At 43.5% G+C, this 16,774-nt stretch overlaps 1 protein-coding gene across 2 annotated transcripts in view; it reads left to right on the top strand.

Annotated features, from left to right (window-relative positions):
• The window catches only part of PKNOX2 (PBX/knotted 1 homeobox 2), a 76,301-nt gene that overhangs the window by 45,463 nt on the left and 14,064 nt on the right, over positions 1–16,774 (top strand). The window contains exons 1-4 of one of the 2 annotated variants that reach the window (XM_061368405.1): positions 2,770–2,917; positions 6,259–6,367; positions 11,093–11,232; positions 15,816–15,987. In XM_061368405.1, coding sequence (XP_061224389.1) covers positions 6,284–6,367; positions 11,093–11,232; positions 15,816–15,987 — 396 coding nt within the window. In that variant the 5' untranslated portion in view covers positions 2,770–2,917; positions 6,259–6,283. Of the gene's footprint in view, positions 1–2,769; positions 2,918–6,258; positions 6,368–11,092; positions 11,233–15,815; positions 15,988–16,774 lie in introns of those variants that run through there. The other variant, XM_061368404.1, reaches the window with a different exon arrangement.

The following is a 16,774-nucleotide window of genomic DNA, read 5'->3' as shown; positions in this document are numbered from 1 at the left end:
GATTATTTCCCCCAGGCTGCCCTTTCAGCCCTGGTTCTTGCCTGTGACCTTCCCTTGGCCAAAACCCTCAAGATTAAGGATGTGATGAAGCAGCTTAGTTTCTCATTAGGCTGGATTTGCCTCTTTCTACTAAAGGCAGAGGCTGGGTTCACTTTGAAAAGACTTCTCTGGTGGGTTTGTGGGGCTTTGGAGCCATCACAAGGGCCTGTTTTTGGGGAGATCAGGCCTGCCTTGATGCCCTCTTTTCAATCAGTATTTTGATGTGAGCTGCTTGGTGCATGCATGGAAGGGCTTGGTGCTCTGTGATGTACTTCAGTCATGTTGAGTTGTTCCCCTTGGGGGAAACTGGAGCCTGTGGAGAAAATGAGCACATGTCTGTGGGGGACACAAGCACAGCCTGGCCTGGGCATCATCTCCAGCAAGAAGAACAAACCCAACCCATTCAACAAAGTCCAGACACCTCCCACTAAAGGCACAGAAAGATGTGATGATGGATGTCCACCTAATTATCTTCTGGAAGGTTCTTTTTCAGAAGGCTGGCATTGCTCTGAGTGGTTAATATTAGAAATTATCTATCCTGAAGATATCTTCTAAGAAATAACCTGGTTCCTCTTGACATTTTCCACATTGTAAATGGGTCCTCCCATTTTCTAGGCACAAAACTGTTTCAGCTTTCCTCCTCCTGAAGTCCTTATTTCCACAGAGATGCACCGTTGAGGCCAGGCTGTGCCTTTTGTCCCTGCGAAGTTGCAAAAACATTTGGCACATCTGCCTCATCCCATAAACACTTCCCAGTCCCTTTTTTGTCTCCAGTTGCCTCATTTTGTTGAGTTAAGACAAGGCTGAACATATCTTAAGGTCTACCATTCAGAGTAAATGGAGAAGACAGTGTAATTAAGTGTAATTAAAGGAGCTCAGGACTATCTGTAACTCCCCAGCTTGATGGAGCTTGTATAAATCACTGTGTCACATCTCAAACCTCTCTTTTGTCATGCAAGCTGGAAATACAGCAAAAAAATTGCTTTCAAATGGGCAAATGAAAGATGTTTAAATTGAGGCAATTAATCTAGAGGCTCACGTCGGAATCCTTGGCTTCTTGGCTCAGGGCTTGGATGGGAGCAACTCTCTGCCAATACCAGGAAGCCTGGCAGGCCTCAAGGAAAACCTTATTTTTGTCTTCTGGTTTGTAGAGTCATTTCTCCTTGGGAATTTTGCATTTTCAAAGGAAATTCAGGCATGAGGTAAGACCGGGAGGAGCCAGAGAGCTGCAAAAGAGGGATGTGAAGTGAAAACTCAGCAAGTCGAGAGCTCTGATTTATCTGCCATATGGGAAAGAGGAAAACAGCCGGCTCCAAAGGGAATTCTTTCCCTCTCCCAAAGGGAAAATTTGCAAGTGTGATAGCGGGATATAGCAAGAAACGAGGCAGATTTAAGGGAGGAGAGGGTTTTATTAGGTGTGCTGCAGCATTGCTCTGTTTTCCGGGCTTTCCCATGGGTGGGTAAATCGTTGCATGCTTCCATGCACATCTTGTCTGTGTTTCTGCAGTTGGGTTAGCCCAGTTTCTGTCAGCCCACCAAAACCCCAGGTTTCCATTTAGACCAATCTTTTCAAGCCCACCCAAATCCAGGTTTCTATTCGTGTTTACATAGCGCAATGACTTTTGCAGTGCTGGAGATTGGCATGATGAAGCCTGTGAGCTTTAATTTGCAAAATAAACAACCCCAAAAGGCATTATTACAAATTGTAGTGTTGCCCACGAGGTGTTTATGGGCTGCAGCAACGGCTGCAAAAAGTCATTGTGAAGTTTGTGGTGGGATCTTTGCTGGAATCGTCAGTCTCAATGCCTACTTTGAGGTTACAGGTGGGTTTTGCATTGGTGTTGATCTGATTCGCACTTTGCAATACTTGAGCTACCTGAGAAGTTGGACTGCAGTTACCAGTCTGGGTTGGAAAAATGTGGCTGATGGTTTAATTGTTGCTGAGCAAGCCTGGTTTTGACTGTGATCCTTCTTGGCTGCCCATCCTCAAAGCAACAGCTCTGACATTACCTTTGCTAGTGGGACAAATGATGCTTAAAACCCACGAATCTCCCATTTTCCCATCACCTCATTCATCTTAGACCCATACTTAAGCTTCTCCTGCTAGCCCATCTCTCTAAAACTCATCGTGTTTATTTACTATCATTTTCTTAGTCCTTCAAGAAGCTTCTCTGAACCTGGCTGGGACCCTGGGGATGGGACATTCCCATTGCAGAACTTCAGAGGGACTGAGATTTGGTGTTTAATGATGGAAATGTGGGTGCTTGATGGCTCTTCTCTCATAGGATCAGGAGGTTGAGTTGGAAAATGGCAAGCGCAAGGCAAGGTTTGAAAGGATCAGGCAGGATTTTGATCATAAATTATTCACAGTTCATTGCTTGCAGCGAATAACTGATGGAAAATTAATTTTTTTGCAATCCCTCTCAAGGCTATCAGAAACTTTTCCTGGACAAGAGGAAGTTTGCACATTTTTTGGGTTCCTCAGCTACGTTTCACTTCAAAGCTTTTTGCTTTGCCCTCTGAAAAGATTCACAATTTGCTCTTCTGGGAACTTTCGTTGGGCCAGGGGCTGGATTGCACAAAATGCAAGTATTTTCAGGTTACTTTGAAGAAGCTTCTTTGATGTTTTGCTGCACCAGTTTGTTTTGGAAGGTGCTTTAATGGTCTTCCTCTATAAAAATAACACTGTATGTAGTAGGTATTTCAGCTCTCCACTTAAAGAACAAAGTTGTTTAATGCTGCTGTTCAAGGTACATTAACCTTGTCTACTAAAGCTCTGACTGGCTCTTGCAGGTTTTATTCTCCTGTTTATGTTGCAGAGATATCCCTGGAGCCCTTTAGGGATGGGGATCTTCGGAGAGAAGAGAAATATTTAGCGGTAATTGTTGTTCTCATAAGACATTTGCAGTAGCAGGTCCCCTCTTTCTCTGGAGCTAAAGCTGGGAGGAGGATTTTAAAATATTAAATTAATAAATGCAAATGTTAATGAAATAAATGCCGTTCTCACCCTGCACCCAAGAGAGATGTTTATGCATTGACCAAGGGCTTTTTTTTTAGGAGAAAAAGTAGGAAAGAGGGTTGCTCTGATAACTTGACGGATGCTGGGAAGGATTCAATGATCAGCATTTAGGCAGCCAGCATCTTGGGTGAGAGCAAAGGATGCTCCCAGTGCAAAAAACCTCCTGGGTTTGGATAGAGGAAATTTGGGTACCAAATATTCCTAAAACTGATTAATAATATTTGGTGGTACGCTGGTATTTCTTGCACAGGGGCTCCTGGAATCCTCAGATGAGGCATCACATGAGCCTGCTTGGAAGCAACCTTAACCATGAGGCATGGCCAAGGATGGGTGATGTCTTGAAATCTGGGATTCTTCCCCATTTTCAACCATTTGACATCATTTATTTTATTTTTCATGAGGTGGTGGCATAACAGGGTTATAGCTTATGAGAACCTGGGGTTCATCTGTCAGCCTCACAGGTGGATTTAAGTGAAAATACGAAGAAGTTTGAAGGTTGGTGAATGGAAATGAGACTTTCAAGAGCAAGAGGGTTGCTCTTGATTCACTTTATGGCTAGGGAAGACTTAGCATCACCCGCCAAGGGTGAACCTGTCTTTGCTGGCGTTTCAGACCAAGATGTATGGTCCTCTGGAGGTGCCCATCCTTTCCCCCTCAGCTATATTTCTTCATTTCAACTTAGATGAATATATATCATAAATGCCAGCATGCAAAAGCCTCTGTGAAGAGCCCACTGTGGACGGAGCATGGCTAACACGGCATCAGTGCAAATCCCAAAGCATCCTCTCTTCAAAATACCTTTTAGAAAAGACAGAATTCCCTTAACAGAGACAAATACCTTCCCATGGGTGGAAGACATCCTCAAGTATATCTAATAACTTTGAAACTTTGGGTAGGAAGAAGAAATGCCTGAAAAGCCGATTTTCTGATTTCTCATGTTGAGTCCTCCGTTATCAATTGCATGTTTTGCTGGAGGGAAGAAGCTGCTGAATGAGCTAGAAAAAATGATCCCCATTGATTTAGAAACACGAGTTGCACCTTGCAAAGCTAATATTAATATCTGCTAAAAATGGTAATGCAGAGTCCAACAATGTGGGGTTTTCTGCATTGAGTCCTACTTCTAGTACTGTTTTCCAGCTGTTTTATGAATCAAGGAGGTCAAATTCACCTGGGATGTTGTGGACTTGGATTTTTGAAATGTTTTAGGGCATCAGTGACCACGCTATAAAAACCCCCCAACTCTCAACTTAGTCTTTAGTTATTTTTATTTGAAAGAGCATGTAATATATTGCTGGCAAAAAGAAGCGCAGCCTATAAATCTGAGACTCTTTCAGGTAGATGCATGCTCTTCAGGAAATATGTTTCTAACTGAATGGCAATATTTCAGTGATAGGTGAAATAATTTTATTTCATAAGGAAATTTAGGTTGCTTTGATCTCAGGTCGCTGCCAAAACTGCTTCCGGAAATGAGAGAGCCTTTATGGGCTTTGTTGCTCACCATTTCTTTCCTCTGTGCAAACACCTTGGGAGTTGTATGAAATTCATGTCCTTGGTGACCCCCAGTCCCTCAAATTTCACTCTTTGCCCAAGAGTTGATCACTGCCTCAAGCTGATCTGCAGGGGATTGGCAGGGGTTTGGTGATGCTCTTCTCCTTTCGTCATCTGGATGCCTATGGTCAAGAGCTCATACAGCTAAATTGATTTAAAGGGGGGGGGGGGTGAGACTGGAAAGAAAGAGAGCATTAATGCATAAAATATATATAAAAATAAGAAAGGATTAATGCATAAAATAGCAGCTTTAGACCCTTCTGTGCATTCGGCTGGTGATAAATCCACGGGGCTGACAGCTTTGCACCGTTATCCGGAGATTCATGGCCAGGGGCTCCCACGTGAAATACCCGTCCAGCTTTTCCTGCGGGTACCAGGCGCTTCCCAGGATATTTATGGCACCCAAGTGCATTTGTTTCCCCCCAAATAAATATACCGCTATTGGCAACAGCTGTCTCTCATTTTATCCCTTTTTTCCCTTACATTTTGCTATAAGTCCTGTTCTCCAAACAAATCAACGCCCATAAAGCCTTGATTGTAGCAGCTCAGATAATATTTGGCAATTAAATTGGGCTCTGGACTGCCACCTTCTGGGAATAGATTTGACCAAAAAGCTCACACCCCAATAAATCGCCGTGTGCTAAAGGTAGGCTCAATCCTGGCATGAACAATAGATAACAAGCAGGACTTTTTGTTCCCCAAAATAGCAATGCCTTATTTTTCTCAGCTTCCCACTGAGATGTCTAGACCGCTGCAGTGCTAAATTCTGCTTTTCTCCGGCTGCAGCTGTTTCTGGTGGGGAGGTTTTCCCCTTGGTGTTCCCCCTCGAGGACGTGCCTGTAGCTGTGAGCCAAGTTTTGACATTGGACACCAAAGATTTTACTCCACAGGTTCACTCAGGAGCAGATAATTTTGCTTCCTGCTGTTTTGCTGTTGGGGAAAGAGCAAAAATCATTATTTTAATCACATCGATGCAATATCTTGTGCATTCAGTCACCATGGGGTTGCTCAGTGAAACATAGGAGTCAACTGGGTTGGTCAACTGATATTCACTGTCCCTTCTGGATTAAGCACTCAGTGCTTGAAGATGTGACTCCATGGTGGCCAGAGGCAAAGAGATACGGAATTTGAGTGAGGTTTTTGATGTGTAATTTCAGAAAATGGAAAATTTTGCATTTATGACTTGTCTTCCTACTTCCAGAAAGGAGGAATAACTGGAAAAGGGATGGAAATCCCCATTTAGGCATTGCTGCTATAGGCATAAGGGGTATAAAGAAAATGCCCTGGGTGCACCAGGGTTCACAGGGGGGGAAAAATAATACAACGTTCACTGATCATCTCAATCACCATCACATCCATCATGCGTCCATGCAGCCATCATCTCCAAGAGCCCTTGCCTGACTGCTCTCCAGCTAAGATCTCCTTGCCAGTGATCCTCTTTGTTTCACCCTCAATTCATTCCTTATTCAAAACCACAAATCTCTAACAATCATCAAATTATGATAACAGTCACAGAAGAACCTAGAAGGATTTCTTCTAGGGGCTGGGTGGTGGAGCTTGTGTGAGGAGCATCACTTCTCCTTTCTATCCTTTTGGTTTTTCCTTTTCAGGGGGGATCCCCCTTAATCCAGCAGCATTTCTCCTGCCTGCAGGTTCTCGATGTGACTCCCACCCAGGATGCACCATGTCTCCCCGGCACCGGCTCTGACGATGATGGCCACCCAGACAGTGCCCCCTCCTCCCTACCAAGACACCCCACAGGTGAGTGTCCCTGAGCCCCCATGGTCTCCTGCAGACCTCTAGTGACCCCCAGCTCCTGCAGTCATTACTGTCCCTTCCTAATAATAACCATAACAAAGTATTTCACCCCAAAATGTTCATTTCAGAGTGGCAAAAATTAAAAGCCCTCCAACACAGTCTCTAAGATTGAAGGTGTTTTGGTCAAACTGTATGTGTTTTTTTGCCCATTTCTGGCTTATTTTGGGGTCTTCTTGGAAAACCTGGATTGAGCGCTGCATCTGCCCCCCATTCAAAACAGCTTTTTGGGTGGGTCCTATGGGAAATGTTGAGTTTCCCCCCCATTTTCTACATATCTCAGCTGCAAAAGCTCCAAAATCTCCCCTCTTAGGAAATAAACCATCAAAATCAAGCCTGTTCTCTGCAAGCTAAAATAAATAAATTGACTTTTACATCCCCCCGGGTCTCCTTTCCGCTCGTCTCCTTTGGTGGGAAAAGGTCACTTCTCACAAACGACACCTCGGTGGGGTTTTTATGGCTCCTCCAACTTTGGTGTCATCATTTGCTCGCTTCACTGCTCTGCTCTGCTCTGAGAAGGGCTTTTTTTTTCCCTAGTGTTTTTCTCTTCTCCGTGTCGAAACACGCAGCGGGGAGCCACGACGCCAGTTTAGTCCTAATGGGCAATTTAAAGGACTAAAATAGCTGAGATTTTCTGCAGCATCCTATGGAGACATCCCCTCTACTTTCCTCATCCCTATCCCTTATCTGCCCCCCTTTCTAATACATTGAATTTTGGGGACTCTCAGGAGCATCATGAACTAAATCCTTCCTTTTCTCCCCCCCATCTTGGGGGCTGCTCAAGTGTTTTTCTTTCAGTTTAAGTGGGTTTGGAGGAAAAGCTGCAGCCAGGAGTTGCTGGTTTTGATTCAACGCTGTCACTGCTGTGAGCCTTTTGCGTGAAAATTTGGGATTTCTAGGGTTTGGAAAAGCAAATTGCACAGATTTCCTCTCCTCAATGATGGGGGAGAGTTTTGGGAAGAAAAGTGCTTAAAAAAGGGGTTTGGGAGAGCTTTGTGTTAGTATTTTACTACAGAGGCTGTCCCTCACTGTCAGAAATGTGCAAAAATGAAGCAGAAATTAAGGGAAAAGCTGCCTCTTGGAAGGAAAATAATGCTTTAATAATCACCTGGTTCTGCTAACAGGGGGGGTAACACGAAGCATCATTTATACTGAGCATGATTGCGCTCACTGCATAACTCCGGTTGAAAATTAAAGAATATGCATAAAATTCACATATTTTCCATGGTAAATGAACAGGAAAAAACTCAAAGTCTCAAGCTATTTCATTGTCAGAGTTAGCAAAAAGAGGTTGGTTTAAAAATAGGCATTTTCAGTATGGAAGGTGATGAAAGCAGATCTGCCCTCCCCTAAAAAGGGTGTTTTAGGTGGTTACATCAGGGTCAAAAGTGGAAAATTAAAAAAAAAAAAAAAAAGAAGAAAAAAAATTTACTTTTTTACTTATTCTATAAACGTACTTATAAGAATTGGATGGAAATGTTGATTTTTCAGCAGTTTCAACACAGAAAGTGATAAAACCAGCTTTGCGCTCCCCCCAGTGTGCTTTCCAGGGACAAAAAATGGATATAAAAATGATCTAAAAATAGAATTTCCTTTCTAATTATAAAAAATATTGTTTCTAGAAAAGCCATAGGTGAAAACTGGGCTGGAGGTACTGATTTTTCTATAGGATCTGTCAAACCCTTTCCCCCCCCAGCTCCTGGTGTTCTCAGAACATTTTTGGGGTCAGAACCACTGTTTTCAGCATATGTGTTGAAGTTTTCACCCTGAAATGCTAAGGGATAGGATAGGTTAAATATTGCTGACTGAGGAGGTTTTCCTGCCCTGAAGACCTTGACTGTCATTGCTCTCTAGATGTAGAGAGTCCGTAGTCTTCAACTTCAAAACAATCCTAAAGCAAGAGGGATTATCACATTTAAACCTGCAGGAAGCCCCCACATCACCTGGTGAGGAGCTGCTAACACCAGTAAAGGATTTTCTTCCTGAAGAAGGGTAAAAACAGGAATATAATATAGATCAGGCTTTAAAACTGACAAGCCGAGAACACTGGGGCTGTTCAGCCTGGAGAAGAGAAGCTGCGTGGAGACCTCGGAGCAGCTTCCAGTGTCTGAAGGGGGCTACAGGGATGCTGGAAAGGGGCCTTCATCAGGGACTGTAGTGATACGACAAGGGGTGATGGGTTCAAATAATCATCCTCATCCTCACCATCATACCCCCATCTGTGTTTTTTTTCCAATGCCTGCAACTTTCCTACCCAAATCCAGCCCCTTTTCCCCTATATTTCCCTATTTTCCCACTGCCAAAACATACACGCTCCCGAGCCAGAAGCCTGCTGCCTTTTTCCTGCTTTCCCTTCCCCACCTGCTCCCTGTAAAGCCATTTTTGGCTGCATTTTTGCTTCCCTCCCTGCCCAGCATCCCTATCTGGCTGCAAATACTCACATCCAAGTATCTTCTCACCTAATTTTCCACTGACTTGGGATTATTTTATTTATTTTTTATTATTTTCTTTAGCCCAAGGTGAGGTAATGGCTTTGAAACAGCCGCAGAGGAGGCTTTTTGTTTTTTGGGTAATAGCCCAATTAGTTGCAGACTTGGCTGGAATCGGCCAACTTGGCAGGATTTGGGGGGCAGGATGCAAAAAGAGCTTTGGCATCCTGAGTGTGTCAAGGGGAAAAAGAATAAAACAGGAAAAAAAGAGGGGAGAAAAGCCATTTCTCCCCTAGGATAAGTTGTTTTAAAGGAAAATAGTAGGGAGAAAAAAAGGTGAAAAAAGAGAAAGAGGATGGAGAAATATTCAATGTCATGGCCAGAAGATCTCAAAATCCACTTGCAATTTGGTTTACTTAGAAAATGGGTGGAAAAAAAAGAGAAATCCAAAGTGCTGGAGTAGGAATAGGAAGTGAACCACAAATTTTCACTGGGAAGGGAATAGGGATGGAAATCAAACCTGTTTCTGGGTTGGGAGAGTTAGGAATTGAATAGTGCAGGGTGAATTTGCAGGTGCAGGAGGCAAACTTCGCCGTTATGAACAATAAAGGAGATTAAAACCCAAAAGCGCAGTTATCGGCAGTGAAAGGTCAGGCAGGAGATATTAAAGTCAAACATTTTGAAAGCAAAAGGTGTCGAGGTGCTGGCCCAGCCTGGGTTTACACAGCTTGTAAGGGAGGGAGAAGTCTGCTTTATCATGGCAAGAACCTGAGTAGCAGGGTGGATTTGGCTGGAGAAGACTCTGGGTGTACACATATATACGCGTATTTATGTAGGTGTGTATGATATTTATCATATGTATAATATGCAATATATAATATATATGTACATGTATGTAGTATATATATACAATAATGTACATATGTAGTATGTAAATATATGTGTATATAAATATAACCTACCATTTTATTTTCATATAAGTAATCACAGAAATTAGTCTAGAAGTATACCAGCCAAATATAAATCTTATCTGTTATTTATATAAAACTAAACACAAAAATTAATATGAGGGGATTGAAACTAGGTGATCTTAAGATCTTTTCCAACCCTAACTATGATTCTATGATCTATTAGCCGAAGATATACATTATATATACAATATTCAGCAAGAAGCAGAGGCTTCCTTTTGCTGCCTAGCTCAGATTTACCGGTGAAAACAGGCAGATGCTAAATTCTTTACAGCATTTTGACATCAAAAGCGGGTGAAACATCCACTTTCCATTAATTTTTCACTGAAATTTTAAACTAAAGCAACTGGATGTGGGGGGGGGTGCAAACCCAAATCTATTAATTATCTCCCTGATTTCTTTTATTAACCAAGTCTTAACAGTATGAAGTGATGCATCACACAGTGTTCATCAGACCCATCTGCAGCCCAGCCGCAAGTAATTCAGCTTTTTTTAATGCAATAGTGAATTTTAAGTGGAAATTGTCTCTAAATAGGTGCAAACCTGTACACATGCGGGTGGGAGTTTTGAGGGGATACTGAACGGAAGCGCACTACTAGCACACGCACTGCTTGCATCGTAAATGCAGGTATTTAGCTAAAATACTTGCAATTTCTCAAAAAACAAAAAGTTAGATAGAAAAATGATTTATCACAAAGCAAATGTAATCTTGGCTGGAGATTTCCAGCCCAGACAGACTGAAATTCCCATTCCATCAGTGATCTGGGGCAGCACTGGGGTAAAGACCAAGATTTGGGCACAGGGATGAAAAGTTGAATTTTGGTTTTGGCTGGCTTCTCCCAGTGCAGAAATGACTCATTCCGAGTTGGAAGAGGCTCACGTAATTTTGTGTCTAGACAATAATACCTGCTTTGAAAAAACCTTGGCAAGCAGCAGCCTTGCAGCTGATTTAATCTGGGACTTGTGCAAAGCATCCCTTAATAAATTACCCCCTGCCTCTGCTTTGCTGCTGCAATAAAGATGTTGGGTTTGGTTTGGTTCTTTTCCCTGTGTTTTTCCAAAGTAAGAAATTGGGGGAAAAGTGGGAAAACCTAAAGCAGCCTTAGACGAAATGCAAACACATCCTGCTCAGAGCCCCGTCGCAGTGCTGCCTCTCCCTAAACTTCACAAACTCGCCACAGAAGGCTGCAAAGCGCAGTGGCAAAGCACAACAAACCCCGGGTTTACTTGATTTTCTCCCTTTTTATCTTCCCCTTTTCTTTTTCCCCTCCCAGATGACAGCCACAGCCCAGCAGCCCACCAAGGCTCAGCCCGTGCATCTCGCCACGCCAGCAGCAGCCCCCAACGCACCAGTACCTGCCGCGGCCGGCGACCCCCAGGCGCAGCTGGAGGCCGACAAGCGAGCTGTCTACAGGTGATGCAAGCTACTATCAGTGTGCATTCATTAATTAAGGCCTTAATTAATGCCTTATTTAATTAATGCACCCATTTTTGTAATGCATTATGAATGCGTTGATTCGCCGATGCAGCAATTAATGCATCAGTTAATGCATCGATTCAGTGATGCTTCAGTGATGCATTTCATTATTCTAATGCATTATTAATCCACTAATATTCTAATGCATTAATTAACAGACAGGAATGGGGGGATTTGCAATTTGCTTCTTTTTAGCAGTAGTAACTGTTGATATTAACACTTAGTTAATGAGGTCCTTCATGGACATCATTTTGCAGCATCTTCCCCTATCTCCTGTCATGTTTTGCATCTCCCACCATCTTGCACCCAAAATATTCCTCCCACCCCCCAAAAACTCAAATTAGACTGTTTTTTTTCCAGCAAAACCATGTGATTTTGAGCCGTAAAAGCACACAGAAGTGGTAAAGTCACTTATTAATCTGAAATAGAAGCTCATGCATCCCTATGGGTGCCGCAGCAATGGGTGCGAAATGTATGAACCACTCTGGTCCCCTTTTATATCCCTTTGGAGATATTAATATAATATTGTAATATAATAGTACCATATAATTGCAATAAGTAACACCATAATTATGTAAATAGTATAATTACATAAGTAATATGTAATTATTAAAGTGATAGATAATTATTTACAGTATTACAATGTATACAGTAATGTATACTGTAATTACGATTAAGATTTAAGGTTAAGGATTAACCCCCCTGTTAATGGCCAGGGCCACAGGGGCTTGTGAATGAAAAGCCTCCAAATATTCAGATATTACAAATCTGAAAGGGAAAGATGGGAATAACCCCACTGGTTTCCCAGGAAAACACGAAGGATCATTGGCAGCAGATCTTAAGATGTTTTTCTAATGATAGAAATAATTTTCTCAAGGCAAAAGAGGTCATTCAGGAAAAAACTCCTTTTCTTTGCACGTCTGCAAGGATTTTTGCAGTGTTCATGGGTTGATGAAACAAAAAAAACCCAACCCTTTGGAGTTTTCCCAACCTCAATTTGAAGGTCAAAAAATGCTGGGAATAATTTGGACCTATTTCCCACCCAGAAAAGTAGGGAAAAACATGTTGGCTGATGCCACGTGTGGACTCGGCTGCCCAAACCTGGGTGCTGATTTTTGGCTATCAACCAAAAGTACCTCCCAGATATATTTTTATCTCTAAAAGACCCAATGAGGCCATGCAAAATTGGAATATTCACCTATACAGCAGTTAATGAGGATTGTGGATATGGAATTAAGTAGCAAAAGCAGGCAGGAATTCTGTTTTAGCCGTCCCAAAGCCATATCCTGTGCTTAAAATGATGATTTTTGTTAATTTTCAATAATTGCACCAAGGCAGAAGGCATCGGTCGATCAACCTGGAAGGAAATCACCAGGAAAATGTGATGGGAAATATAAAAAGAGCTGGGACAAGTCACCCTGCTGGGTGTTATGCTCTAGTGGGAGGTTTATCACCCATAAAAAAGGAGGAAAAAAGGGAAAAAAATCAAGCATCCCCCCCCCTGCTTGATGCAGGAGCATCTTAGCAGGGACTGGTCCAGCAGCACTTTTCTGCTGCAGTTTTCCCCAGCTGAAGTATTTTCTTGACTTTATGCAACAAGCTGGCACTTCCCAATGGATTGTGGGCTTCTTCTGTGGGAACCGATGCTTAAACCGCCCCAGCACTGCAAACCGGACTTTTCCAAGTTGGAAAGGGCTGAATTTCTTTTCATTAAGTTTATTTTCTATGGATTTTTTTTAAGGGGGGACTGGATATATTGAAGCTGGGTAAAATTAAAGCCTGTTGTGATGTGCCCAAGGTGCCACCAGCTCGGGGGCAGAGCCCTGGTGAAGGTGGGAAATGAGGCCATTAGAGGAATTCATTTCTCTTTATTAGCCCATGTCGAATCCTTTTTATTAGTGGCTGCAAACGACCTCTCTCCTGCAGGAAAATGTCAGGGCTGATTCAGCCCTTTTATTTGGAGGATTCCATGGGAAAACAGAAAAACAACAACAACAACAACAAAAAAAACAAACCCAAAAAGGAAAAAAAAAAAAGCCACAAGAAAAAAAAAAAAGCCAGCAAGAAAAGGAGATATTTTTTTTGGAAAACCATTTTCATAGAATTATGGAATAGTTTGGGTTGGAAGGGACCTGCGAAGGTCATCCATTGCAACCCCAAAAAAGGAGAAAGGAAAAGCAAATTTTTGTCAGCAAAAGCAGATTTTTCCGCCCCAAAACTGTGCCAGAGGGGTGATTTTCCACCTCCGGAACCCCCACGGTGGGGGAAATCCTCCTGGATATCTGTCTATTTTTCCTCACAGATTTCACAGCAAGAATGAGCTCCAACTTTTCATTTCCATGCCATAATCTCTGCCTACAAAGCCCCATGGTGTCCCTTCTCCTCCCTTCCCTTTATTCCTTTCTCATAATTTCTTTTCCTTTCCCTTCCTTCCTTTCTCTTCTCTTATTTCTTTTTCTTTCCTTTTTATTTTATTCCCTGCTGAAAACCAAACCATCTTCCCCTCAGCCAAATGCCTCTTCCTCTTCCCTGCCAACATTCCAAGACATTCCTGGCAGTCCATAGCAGCACTGCCCCAATAGTGAAGTGTGTAGGGTGATGCCAGCAACAGTCTTCATCCCCCCTTGATCAGGGCAACCCCTCAAAGCAAAGGGGCTAAAAATTGCCTTGAGGCTGCAATCACTCCCCTATTAAAACCCTATCCTTTGGGTAATTCCGAGCCTTTGCTCCTAATTGGCTCTGGAAATGGCAGTGGGCACCTGCCACTGAGCCGCCAGTTCCTAATTCCCAATAATTCCTCCCGCCGCCTGGAATTTGCCTTTCATATCCCTCGGCTGAGCCCCGGCAGGGCTGCCCAAAGTATGAAATTATTTCCTCCCTTCCCGTTCTCTGCTCCAGCCTCGGCAAACCTGGCATTAAACCGGGATCAGGACAGATTAAACTATAATATGCTGCGGTATTAGCGGCTGCAAATGAAGACTTAGCCAAGGGGTTTAACCCCTTCGTCTGACTCTGGCTCAGAAAAGACCAGTGGAAAGTGATTCAGAATCATCTTTTGGAGCATCTTTGGGAGATAAAATGGTGGAGGAATTCCCATTGCTCTGGGATAACTGGGGAAGAACATCCCTGGAGAAGCATTTTGCATTTCTTTGCTGAAATACTCCATAAATATGATTTATTTTATTTTATGTTATTTCATTATTTTTTTTTACTATAATTTTGCACAACTGGAGTGGCTTATTGAGGGTTGCACTAACTCATGGACTTCGTCCCCTTTTCTTCCATGTGCTCTGGTGTTGTATGTTTATTTGCATTTTATAGAATCATAGAATCATGGCATGGTTTGTGTTGGATGGGATCTAAAAGCTCACCCAGCTCCAACCCCTGCCACAGGCAGGGACACCTTCCACCAGAGCAGCTTGCTCCAAGCCCCTGTGTCCAACCTGGCCTTGAGCACTGCCAGGGATGGGGCAGCCACAGCTGGGGGCCAGTACCTCAGCACCCTCACAGGGAAGAGCTTCTGCCTTAGATCTAACCTGAAATTCCCGTTTCAGTTTGGACCCATCACCTGTTGTCCTATTACTACAGTCCCTGATGAAGAGTCCCTCTTTAGCATCCTTGTATCCCTGTTCAGACACTGGAAGCTGCTCTGAGGTCTCCACGCAGCCTCTCTTCTCCCGGCTGAACAGCCACAATGTTCTCAGCCTGTTTCCATACAGGAGGTGCTCCAGCCCCTGATCATCCTCGTGGCCTCCTCTGGACTTGCTTCAATAGCTCCATGTCCTTCTACCCAGTGCTGCAAGTGGGGTAAAGTCACCTCCTTCAACCTGCTGGTCAGGAGGTGATTCTGCATCCATTTAGCATCATTAGAGCAAATGGTGGATTTTCAAGGGCTGTAAACTGGTTTTCTAATAATTAGAGAAAATTGTGGATTTGCAAGGAGAATTGCAAATCTTCGTATTCTAACAGTCATCTTGTGGTAAGACAGAAGTGGGATTTAGCCCATCTTCATGGAGAGACATGGATGTTCTCCACAGAGATACAATGAGACCTCTTGGTGGAGAAACCACCCATAGCAGGATCAGTCCATAGGATGCTGTGGGCATGTAGAAATACCAGCTCATCCCCATCCAGCATCTCCAACCATTTTGGGGTAAAATATCACCATCAATGATCAAGTGCTGGTGTTGATTCCCAAAAATTCAAAGCCACCGGGACAGCAGATGGCTCCAAGGCAACCATCCCGAAGACAAACCATTTTGGAAATGCCAGCTTTGGTGCAATGAAGAAAAACACCCATATGTAAGAGAGGTCATTGCCTGGTGGAGAAGACAGTGAATTTGGCAATATTCAGGCTTTGTATTGTTGTTGGAAAAGGTCAAGAGGGAGAAATTCCTGCTTGGAAGTGAGGTTTGAACCACCAGGCTCTTGCAGGAGGCATGGATAGGTGGTGTGGTGCAAAAATGGGCTTGGGACCTAAAGCAGTTTGCATTATGGGGGCTCTCCTTTGTCCTCTGCAGGCATCCACTGTTCCCACTGCTGACTCTGCTCTTTGAGAAGTGTGAGCAGGCGACGCAGGGCTCCGAGTGCATCACCTCGGCCAGCTTCGACGTCGACATTGAGAACTTCGTCCACCAGCAGGAGCAGGAGCACAAACCCTTCTTCAGTGATGATCCTGAGCTGGACAACCTGGTAGAGGCAGCTGGGGCTTGGCAGATGGTTTTTGGGGGTCAGGGAGAAGGTAGGGGTGAAGATGAAGATCTGCCACCTTGGGCAGTGTCTTTGGGCTCCATTTGCAGTGTTTGTGATCTTGTAATGTTCTCTGTAGACCATATGAGATCTTCTCCAGGACCTTCTCTGAGAATTTTTCCATAAGATCCCCTCTGAGAACAAAATCCTGCCCTGTGCCTCATTTTCCCACATAAATACCATGTGCTCAGTGTGTTTTCTGGAAACAGCCGAGATAGATGACTGGTTTGTGTCTCAAAATCTGCAATCTCTGCATCGTGTTCTTATCTGGGACCATCTTGTCCTAGAAACAAAGCAAAATAAGAGCTTTATCTGAAAAGGGTGATGCGTATCAATGGTTTGGGACACTTTGGACTGGTTTTTGTGGCTTCCCTGTCATAGCAGCACAAATTTCATGCTGTGCCTATTGCTGCTGGAAAGTGCCTCAGAAGACTGCGTGGAATGGAGCTTTTCTTATGCATGGACCTCAGGAAACATTCCCAAATGCCATTATTTTATCCAAGAAGCCTCCTCATGGTCTCCAGGGCAAGTGTGTGGGTAGACAGGTCCATGGCACCATGGTGGTGTACCCAGTAAGAACATTTTTAAGGTCAAAAGAGGTGACCAGTTCTGATGATGCAAAGAGCGGAACACCTTCCCTAGGGGTTTGTGTGTCCCCTGGGCCATGTTTCAGAGGGATTTCCATCCCAGAAAAGGAGCAAAATCAGGCAATTCCCACACAGCTTTTTCT

The sequence above is a fragment of the Neopsephotus bourkii genome, unplaced genomic scaffold (assembly GCF_033783945.1).
Source record: "Neopsephotus bourkii isolate Nb327-2 ecotype Australia unplaced genomic scaffold, CSIRO-AGI_Nbou_v1 NB_1433, whole genome shotgun sequence".
Classification (NCBI taxonomy): Eukaryota; Metazoa; Chordata; class Aves; order Psittaciformes; family Psittacidae; genus Neopsephotus; species Neopsephotus bourkii.
Note: the sequence above shows the minus strand (reverse complement) of the source record. Positions and strands in the feature narration are given on the sequence as shown.